The 10,572-nt window shown below is 38.0% G+C and overlaps 1 protein-coding gene across 2 annotated transcripts; it reads left to right on the forward strand.

Annotated features, from left to right (window-relative positions):
- Positions 1-55: 55 nt before the first annotated feature.
- On the forward strand, positions 56-10,214 carry LOC117828541 (H-2 class I histocompatibility antigen, Q9 alpha chain-like). Of its 2 annotated transcripts, XM_034705752.1 has the most exons (7): positions 56-578; positions 3,843-4,109; positions 5,372-5,650; positions 6,081-6,377; positions 7,740-7,841; positions 8,427-8,514; positions 9,282-10,214. In XM_034705752.1, the coding sequence occupies exons 1-6, from the start codon at positions 521-523 to the stop codon at positions 8,495-8,497; spliced, it is 1,074 nt and encodes a 357-aa protein (XP_034561643.1). In that variant the 5' UTR covers positions 56-520; the 3' UTR covers positions 8,498-8,514; positions 9,282-10,214. The 2 variants fall into 2 exon arrangements, with proteins under 2 accessions (XP_034561643.1, XP_034561644.1); XM_034705753.1 differs by lacking the exon at positions 7,740-7,841 and having other exon boundaries at positions 232-578; positions 9,282-9,333.
- The last annotated feature ends 358 nt before the right edge of the window (positions 10,215-10,572 follow it).

The raw sequence follows: 10,572 nt of genomic DNA on the forward strand, positions 1-10,572 counted from the left end.
ATACACTGTCATTTATTTTTGTTCTCCAGACCTCCCCTCAGTGTCTCTCCTCCAGAAGTCTCCCTCCTCTCCAGTCACCTGCCACGCTTCAGGTTTCTACCCAAACAGAGCCGTGATGTTCTGGAGGAAAGATGGAGAGGAGCTTCAGAGTCTAAAAGACTTATCCGGGAGGGAAATGGTGTCATTACAGTTGCTCTGATACACAATAATATACTACTTTACATGCCAGCAAAGATGGGACATCAGAATAAAGTGGTTCTGGCATGTAATAAACAAGCTGTTCTAAGTTTCACTTTCGTTCATAACCTAAGTGAGTCAGTTTTACTGAGTTACTAGTGACGTTGATGCTCAGATTAAATTTAGATTGGCTGAGATGGAGGTTGAAGTCACCGCCTCTGTATTCTCCTCACTTCGCTTCACGCAGAGAGCTCGAGCAGGAAGAAGCGTTTTATAATTTGGGTTGTAAAAAAACAAAGTATACATTGAAAGTCTATCAAAGTTTAAGAAGACCAAGGTCACAATGAGGACTCTGATGATCCTGGCTGTCCTGGGATTAGTCCTACATGACACGACGGCAGGTGAGTGAAGATTAATTTAAGACGATTTATTGAAAAGAGAAAATGCGTCATGTGTTTCTAAACTTCTAGAATTTAAGGTTAATTTAATATTATTTGATGTCCAGTTTCGGGAATTTAGGACATTGTAGAACTGATATAAGTCGACGAATGTTCTTGTATGTTTGTTATTTATCTTAGTGTTCGTGTAATTCCTCTCACAAGTAAGTTAATAAAAAGGACACGGTGGTGTTGGCCACTAGGGCGTAGCTACCCACCGCAGCGTCAACGCAGAAGTCAAAAGTAAGCATAAGAAGTCACAAGAAACGATTATTCAAAATACATTTGTCCTTTTTTTTTAAAGATAACTCAAACCATTATTCAGAACATTTAATTAATTATTTCATCTTAGGGAGATGCTGTCAAAAACAGCAGCATAACTACTGAGCTCAAACCAGTGATAGAGAAATAAAGACAAAGGAATAAATTGGTTCAAACTGTGGTATTTTTTTTAAATCAAAAACTAAACATAGGGCACTTAAAGTCTGTCTTTAGGTTGTTAAAGACAGTTTATTACTAAAAACTGTGATGTTATGTTAGTGCTATTAATCAAGGTTGTTATCCACATTACTTTAAATATTGAATATTATTTTTTTATTTTAGTTAAACACAAGGTACTTGTGCTGAAAGAAAGTATCAAATCAACTTTATTTATATAGCACTTTACAAACAACACGGTTGATCCAAAGTGCTTTACAACAGAATATGAGGAAAACAAAGAGAAAATAAAATTAAAAACGACACAAACAGAGGAAGAAAGAGGGAAAGAAGAGTGGTAAGAGAGCAATATAATTAAAATTGAAATTCACAATGAAAACAACAGTAATGACTAGAAAAACAATTAACAGTGCAGTGAAGCATCTGAGCCAGTGTGGTTAGGGGCACTTAAAAGCTAATGAATAAAAATGAGTTTTAAGACGACTTTTAAAAGTCTCAACAGAGGGGGAGAACTGGATGGTATGAGTGCTAAGTGAAGAAACCCACCCCACTATGCCCTCTGCTGATAAGTTTAGTAGCCTATCCCGGGGCCCCTCATGTCCCTCAAAGCCAGAGATAGAAAAGACATATGGGCAGCAGAGCCAGCACATCCCTGGGGTTATCACGTGGTCTCCTCCCTTCACTGATGTTTCCTTTAGTTCGGCCCACGACACCTACGAGGCTAAACAGTTAACTCTGGCATCCCAGAGCAACCCCCCCTCCATGCCAGCTCGCACTTCCCATCATATCCACTACAGACCACCCCACTTTATTAACCCAACCCATACAGTATTGCCATGTTCAACAGACCCAGGCTCCGTACATGCAAGCTCCAGGTAGTGACAACACTGATACTACCTACTCTAGCACCTGGACCTGCAGCCCCCACCACCCAACACACAACAAGAAGAGTCAGCAGCTAGATATTAGAAGACAGGGGAGGCAGAGCCAAGATGAGAAGCCTGTATGGGCTAGAACTCATCCCCCCGATCTAGGCTGTTTGCTGTACCTCCCCCCTAATGAATATTTCCCTAATTCTGTTTTGGCCCTTTACTGATATTACTCCTCCTTATCCAGATCCACTGACTAGTGTTAACTGCTTCGTCTGACATTTCCTTTACCGTTGTTCGCAAATTCTTTCCACGCACTCCCAGTTCTCCCAGTAGTGAGAGAGTTGATCGTGCTTCAAACCCTCTATATCCAACTTTTACTGGACAGATCCTAACTCTCCAACCTGGCTGCTCTGTTTTTGCTGTCGACTATGTAAGCTTTTTCCTTTCATACGCCGCCTCCACAGAGTTCTCCAAAGGCACTGTCAGCTCTATATTAAACCCCCTACTGACTGCTCTACCAGAGCACCATGTCAGGCCTCAGATTAGTGGAAACGATCTCCTGTTGCACTACAAGTTTTCCTCCCAAGTCTACCTGCATCTCCCAATCCCTACTACCTTTTAGGTGACCTGACTCATGCATCTTAAAGAGTCTACCTCCCGTACATTTCTCTCCTTCAAAGACAAACTGAATGGCTGCACTCTTTCCCTGATTACATCCTGAATTCACCTGTCGCTTCCTACTTTCAATCCCTGCCACTAAGCTCTTCTATGCCTGGTTATGTCTCCATGTATACCGACCTTGGGGCAGGCTAACCTTACAACCTGACATAATATGCCTTAATGTTGGTGTCCCTGCACACAGTGGGCATGATTGGTCCCTCCAACCCAACATTTCATGTTCCGGGGTGATGGACGTTGCCCCTAACATGAATCTAATGCGGTTATCCTCCATGCACCACAGGTCCCTCTAGCTAAAATGGTACATGGACTTAAATATCACTTTTGTAGTCTTTCTCACCGCTCAAAGAACTTTTACACTAGTTGTCGCATTCAACCATTCACACACTCATGGCTGCTGTATTGTAGTATACATGGCTTAGACAGTAGAAAGGCAAACAATATGGACTTGTTGAAAAAGTCCTCGGTGAACTGCAGGAAGTTGGGGTAGACTGGAGCATCTTGGCAAGAGTCTGTGGCAGTGAGGTTACTTTAGACTTTATTAAACAATTTACTTTTAATCCAACATATCAGTGATACTTACAGAAAATGTACTGCTTGAGAAATAGTTCTTAAGTTTCAATAATTACACTTTTATAAAAGTACGATACACTTTGGCCAAAATATTTCTGTACTGTTTTATTAAAGATATAACTTGTATGCTAAAAAATGCCACACAGTTCAATGACAGCAACATAAAAATATATATTTGATAATAATCGACTTGACTTGAAGACAACAACAGCAATAGAAGAGGAAAACAACCCACCTTTGGTCAGAGGTTTCAAATCATAAAATAATGAGAGTGTAAACTGTGAATGAATCATTACAACAAATAAAAACTCAACTAACAGGAAACCAAACTGGAGTTTATCTTCAGATTTTAAAAATGAAGAATTATAAGTGTTGGTAAAAATCTCTTCATGACAGTCAGGTGGAAAACTGCTCGACTGAAATATTTGACTTGTTTGATAATTCATGTCAGAAAAGAAAACTACATTTTCTAAAACACGTTCATCAGGAATATTAGAATAAAGAGGGTTTTTTAGATCTTTAAATGTTATTATTTACTGACTGCACAGAGGTTATAATGTTGTGTTGAAAGTGTGTAAGTCTTTGATTGTGTGTGCTGGATGATAACTTTGTTCAGTGATCGAAAATGTGATGAATAAAAACTGATGAAAGTATTTTGTCCTTACAGGGACTCACTCTCTGAAGTATTTCTACACCGCGTCTTCTGGAGTCCCAAACTTCCCAGAGTTTGTGATTGTTGGGATGGTTGATGATGCTCAGATAAGTTACTTTGACAGTGACACAAAGAGAGAAGTACCCAAACAGGACTGGATGAGCAGAGTCTCAGAGGGTGATCCTAAGTACTGGCAGAAAGAGACTCATATCTCTTTGTTTGCCCAGCAGAGCTTCAAAGCCAACATTGAAATTGCAAAACAGCGCTTCAACCAAACTGGAGGTTTGTTCATGTTTTAGTTTCTCCTGATAAAATGTTGTTCATATTTTCAGCCTGTATTTTAGTAAACATGATGTTATACTGTGTTCATGATGTATAACAACAGGACTACAGATTAGATTAGATGAACTTGACCACAGTGTTTCTGTGTCATAATAAACAGTTTAAATGAATGTGTTCAGTGTTACTCAGACTAAAGAAGCACTTTAAAGAGTTCTCCTCAGCTGTTTGAGAAGTTGTGATGGACTTATTGAACAGTTGTATTGATATTTACTGGATTAAACCATGTATCAGTTCATTTAAAAACAGACATCACATGATCTATAACCACACACATAATCAGTCTGAGCTCTAAATATGTGATATAAACATGTTTGATTACATTAACTCTACTGCACTGATATACTGTGTCCATCCCATAATATACATGTGTACATAAATACAGATTACATGAGGTTAATTGGAGTTGAGCACAGTGTTTGTTTGTCATAATGAACTCACAGTGCTGAAAATGAGTTGATCACAGAACATGTGTGGACGAGGATTTTGATCACTGAAGAATCATTTCTGTGTTTTTAATCAGAAATGTTAAACGATGTCTCGCTCCAGTTTGTTTAATCTGATAATAATCTGCTTTAATCTGTAAAGTAAAAAACCTTCAGTGTTATTATGAAGCAGTTTGAATAGTTCACCTCAGTTCGTCTTCACATTTTGAAATAAATTCATGGTTAATCTCTAAACTTAGAAATAACTGGATGATGAAAACAGTCTTTAGTCTCAGCTCTTAATATACAGTAGACACACAGATTAGATTAGATTATCTCCACTGCTCTGTCCTCAGTGTTGGTTGGTCCTCTCAGGCAGCATCAATCAAACATCTGCAGGTGGAAACAGCTGTTGGTTGTGTGGAATGATTGACAGACGGATGGACCAATCAGGACTCACAGACTGCCTCCCAGTCTCCATGATGGTCCAGTGGAATCTGAAAGACCAGATTAGGACAGGGGAGCGCGTGTGTGGTTAACTGAACTCTCTCTCTCCCTCAATCTCTCCCTCAATCTCTCCCTCTCTCTCCCTCCCTTCTTCTCTTTCTCTCCCCCTCTCTCTTCTCTCTTTCTCTCTCCCTCTCTATTTTTCCCCTTTCTCCCCCCACCTCTCTCTCTCCCCTCTCTGTATCCTCATCCGTCTTTCTCTCCCTCCTTTCCTCTTCCCCCTCTCTTTTTCTCCCTTTTCTCCCTCTCACCCCCCCTCTCTCTCTTTCTCAGGTGTCCATGTTTTCCAGAAGATGTACGGCTGTCAGTGGGATGATGAGACTAAAGAGGTCACTGGTTTTGAACAGTTTGGATATGATGGAGAAGACTTCTTAGTGTATGACATGAAGACAATGACTTGGATCGCTCCGAGTCAACAGGCGGTCATCAGCAAACAGAAGTGGAATAACAACAAAGATTGGCTAGCAAGTGATAAAAATTACTGCACCAATGAGTGTATTGACTGGCTGAAGAAGTATGTGAACTATGGAAAGACCTCTCTGATGAGAACAGGTAGGATCACATGACCTGATTTTTTTATTATCACAATGTTCATTTACTTGTTTATATTTTTTTACTGTGATATTTCAAAAATGTATCCCATAATTCTCTTTTTCTTATTCTCTCTCTTCACCTGTCTGCTCCCTCTATCTTTTCCTACATTTAGTCTCTTTCTTTAATTTATCGTTTATTTTTATATCTCTCTGTCCTCTTCTTTCCTTTAGCATCTTTCTCAACCACATCATCTCTCCTCTTCTGTTTTCCTCTCTGTCCATCAGTTCTTTTTAAATCTAATTTTGTTGGGCTGATTTGCTTTGTTTACACACTGTATACTTTTATTGTTTACCTTCATTTAACAAATGATCATCATTTATGAATTTAAATGTAAAAAACAAGATAAAAACAAATAAAACTCTAATCCCTCTCTCTTTTTGTTCTCCAGACCTCCCCTCAGTGTCTTTCCTCCAGAAGTCTCCCTCCTCTCCAGTCACCTGCCACGCTTCAGGTTTCTACCCAAACAGAGCCGTGATGTTCTGGAGGAAAGATGGAGAGGAGCTTCATGAGGACGTGGAACTTGGAGAGATCGTCCCCAACCCTGACGGATCCTTCCAGATGAGTGTTGACCTGCAGAAACTTCCATCTGGAGACTGGGGGAAGTACGAATGTGTGTTTCAGCTCTCTGGAGTGAAGGAGGACTTTGTCACCATACTGGACAAAGATGTGATCAGGACCAACCATGGTAAGACTGGAATCAGAAGTGATGAATCCTTAAAATAATTTAAAATACTTTTCCTGATTTAAACTCAAAGTTGTGGTTTAAAGGGATTATTGATGCAGGGAATATTGTTGTCCTTCTTTTTTTTGATCAATACATTAAAACTATCAGTAAGAAAACATACAAAACATACATATACAGACCTCTTCTTTTGTTTACAACCTTTTAAATAGTTTTTAGAAGCATTTTTAGTATTCTAGTGTTTGAATCATCTCAGAAAATATTTCAAATGAAACAAAACTAAAGTGATATTTTTAATAAACCTTTTGAATGTTTAGAGATTCTGTGTTGACTTTTCTACTTTTAAGGACAAGAATACCGTTTTAAAATAACTGGACGGATGGATATATATCTGACAGTAAATCATTAATGATTAGTTTTATGTTCTCAGTTTTCTGGCAGTAAAAAGGAGTTTGATCATGTAGTCAAAGTGTCTCATAGTGCCAAACACTAACCTGGTAAAGAAACCAGCATTCAGCTAAACTCAAACAACACAGCTAGAAAAGGAAATCAATCAATCAGTCAGACTTTATTGATAAAGTGCTTTTCATACAAGGACATTATAACACAAAGTGCTGTACATGAAAACAACTTAAAATAGGACACATTTTTAAAAAGCATATATATAAGTATAAAACTATAAGGACCTCCCAGATCCTAATCCTAACCCCAGCCCCGACCCCAAACCCACCCCACAATCCTAAGGTTAAGAACACAATATATGCAACAACAATAAGAAGAAGAAGAACAAAATAAATAAATAAATGAAAAATAAAATGAGTTGCTGAATGAACTGAGGAAACAGTTTCATGATATGTTAATGAGGAAACACTGGAGGAAACATAAGATGTTAAAACTCAACACCAGAAATTAAACTCACCAAAATAAAATACATTTCTAAGATAATAAAACACTAAAATATTCAACCATTTAAAGAAAATAATAAGCTATACTTAAAAAAAAAGTAAATAAAATAAAAGTGACTAAAATTTGAACTAGATAAGAGATAAATAAAGTAAGGTGAAATAAAACTGTTATAAGAATAAAACTCAGCTTAAAGTGAGACTAAAAAGGTCGGTCTTGAGTTTCCTTTTAAAAATGTTGATGCTCTGTGCAGCCCTCAGATCTTCAGGTAGGGTGTTTCACAGACGTGGGCCAAAATCATAGATCCAGGTTTTATTCACAGACATGTAGAGATAAAAATAAACATCAACACATTAAAGTGACAGTGTTTATTTACAGGATGATACTCTGGTTTGTAGATGTTCTCCTCTGAACTGCTTCATCTCCACAGATTATAACTGTGTTTTTATTTCTGTTCAACAGTGAATTACACGCCCATGATCATCGGTATCATTGTTGCAGTGGTTCTTCTACTTCTCGCCCTCGCTGCTGTCGTTGGATTCAAGTATTGCAGAGGCAAAAAATGTGAGTCACAAACAGAAACTTTGTCTTGTGTGATTTTCTTCTTCAGACGTTGAGTTTCAGTTTTTATTCAGATTATTAAAGTGAAGCTTTAACAGTGTGTGTCACAATGTGTTCCTAACAGTGAACACTGCATTTGAAACTCTGTCATAATGATATCATAAGATCACAAATTATCATTCACACGTTGATTATTATCAGATATGCTTCTATTGTTCATGTGGTCTGTTTTACACGTGTCTGTTTGTTAAATACATGTTCTTCTATGTTTGTTAGTGAGAACACACTCCTCAATTTAATGTCTCTGTAACTCTGACCAGCAGTTTACCTTTCATAAACACTCTGAGGTAGTTAGTTTATTGAGGTTAAAGAGTGACGTTTACTGTTTTCAAGCTGTGTTTTGGATAATAGTTTGAACTTCTGTTTGATTTTTGTTCAGGAGACAAAGTGAGCTGTGTGCGTAGAACAAGATACACGTGTCAATTTAAGATTTCATTTCTGTTAAATAAGTGACTAGAGGAGAGGAGAAAAGATACTCTGATGTTTTGAAGTATGTAAGAAGTAAAATGTCTTTGCTTTGTATTTCAGCCAACTGTGATACAGCTTCTGAATACAGCTCGGAGCTCAACGAGAAACTGAACCCGGTGCCGACAGCATAAACACACCACCCTGCACTGTGAGTTTCTTTATATGGGACATAAAACGCTGCTTTAACTTTGTTCTCTCTGTTGTTTTTCACTGTCAAACTTCTGTGACACATTTTAGCTGTGAAGACAATCTATGAATGACCTCAACGGAAACAAAAAAGTGTCTTTTGTGAAGTTAATCGAGATCATTGAAGTCAGTAAATTCCTTCAGAAACCTTCACATAAGCAGGTCAGATGAAATGTTAGATTAAAAACTTAAAGCTCCTGTGAGGAACTTTTGACGTTGGCGCCCCCTGTGGACAACATGACACCTCTCATCTCTTGTCTGCTTTAGTCCTGTACATGAGAGAGTCGTGTTCTCAACCAATAAATCTCACCCTGCTTTATTTATCCGTCAAATTTATGACTGATCGACAATCACCTAACGCTGCCAGTGGTTTCAGACGCTAAAAATAACTCTATATAAATAATATATTTTTTGTTCTGATGGTCCCGTTTGCTCTTGTTTGTCATAAAGAGACTTCAGTATTAATTTTAGTCTGTTTCATAACCAGCTAAAAACTCCTCACAGAAGCTTTAATCAATAACCTATAAATAAACAGTGACACATACTCATTAAATAAAGATTAAAACGTCTTCAAGTTCAGGTGAAAGTTTAGTTTACAAAATGTAATCACTGAAATGACTGACTCAAACATATTTCAGGTAAACGTCTGTAAACATGTTGCTCTGTGGAATTAATCTCCAAACATTTATAAGGTTCATTATTTTCATTTTACCTTCTTTCTTTCTTTAGGTTTCTCTCGAGTGAGTGATTCAGTGAGTGAGTGAGTGAGTGAGTGAGTGAGTGAGTGAGTGAGTGAGTGAGTGAGTGAGTGTGTGTGTGAGTGAGTGAGTGAGTGAGTGAGTGAGTGAGTGAGTGAGTGAGTGAGTGAGTGAGTGTGTGTGTGAGTGTGTGCGTGAGTGAGTGAGTGAGTGAGTGTGTGTGTGTGTGTGAGTGAGTGAGTGTGTGAGTGTGTGAGTGAGTGAGTGTGTGTGTGTGTGGGTGTGAGTATGAGTGAGTGAGTGAGTGAGTGTGTGTGTGTGTGTGTGTGTGTGTGTTTGTGTGTGTTTGTGTTTGTGTGTGTGATTACTGGAGTCCCCCTCTCCCACACTGCAGTTGCTGTAATTCTCAACAAGATGAGGCAGGAGGAAAAGGACGGATGCGGTTTTCATCACAGTTATGTTGATTGGGACAAAAATTCAAACTGGATATTTTAAATCTATAAAAATCAAACACTTTGAAAACAGCAGCATCAATTCAAGATGTACCTCCCATCAGTGTAAATAGTCTGTAGTTTATAATTGTGTTGGGTTTGTTTTTAAACTGAAGCAAATAACATCTCATGTCCTTCAGTTGTTTTTGCTTACAAATCAAGAGTGTGTGTTTTAGTTTTATGATGTTTCTCTTTTAACATGTTTGGAAACATTATCTTCTGATTTTGGCAGAAAGCCTTAAATGACTGTAGGACGTTTGAAACTTCTCATCAAGCTAATCTGAAATCTTGTTTTATAGTTCCTGCTCGTTTTCAGGAACAAGGGACGTTTCCTCTCTAAGTTATAGAAATTGAAGATTGATTCTCAGAATCACTTCTCGGGTGTGGTAAAGTTAAGTTGTGGTGTTGATCTGCTGTTTCATACTCTTGTACTGTGCATTTTCTTTTTAAATAAAGTCCCTCTCACTCTGACAGTCTGTGTGTTTCTTCATTTCCCTCATTCATATAAACACTGACACAGTTAAAGCTACAGCTGTGTGAACACTGTGGCAACATTTTGTCCTTTCTGCCCTTTGTACTGTAAACTATGTGATCTGTAGTTATTCCTTTTATAAATGGATGACTCACATTGTTTGAAGAAGAGACTTAGAATGACCTCTCAGTAACATCTGCACTGTAATGATATCAAAATACAGAAATAACAGAGGGGTCTTTTTGAGCCTGGTTGAAGGAAACCCTGACTTAGCTGAAACAGTTTCTGAATGAACTCCATGTTCTGATAAATCTCACCTAATTTGTTGCTTCAGTATTTTGATCAGTTGTTATCTTTTA

Source organism: Notolabrus celidotus, chromosome 16 (assembly GCF_009762535.1).
Source record: "Notolabrus celidotus isolate fNotCel1 chromosome 16, fNotCel1.pri, whole genome shotgun sequence".
Lineage (NCBI taxonomy): Eukaryota > Metazoa > Chordata > Actinopteri > Labriformes > Labridae > Notolabrus > Notolabrus celidotus.

Excerpts from the sequence above, each read along its gene's own strand:
- LOC117828541 (XM_034705752.1), top strand. The coding sequence starts at position 521 with ATGAGGACTCTGATGATCCTGGCTGTCCTGGGATTAGTCCTACATGAC. Across the intron at positions 579-3,842 it reads CCTACATGACACGACGGCAG|GGACTCACTCTCTGAAGTAT; the intron begins GTGAGTGAAGAT and ends TTGTCCTTACAG. Across the intron at positions 6,378-7,739 it reads TGTGATCAGGACCAACCATG|TGAATTACACGCCCATGATC; the intron begins GTAAGACTGGAA and ends TCTGTTCAACAG.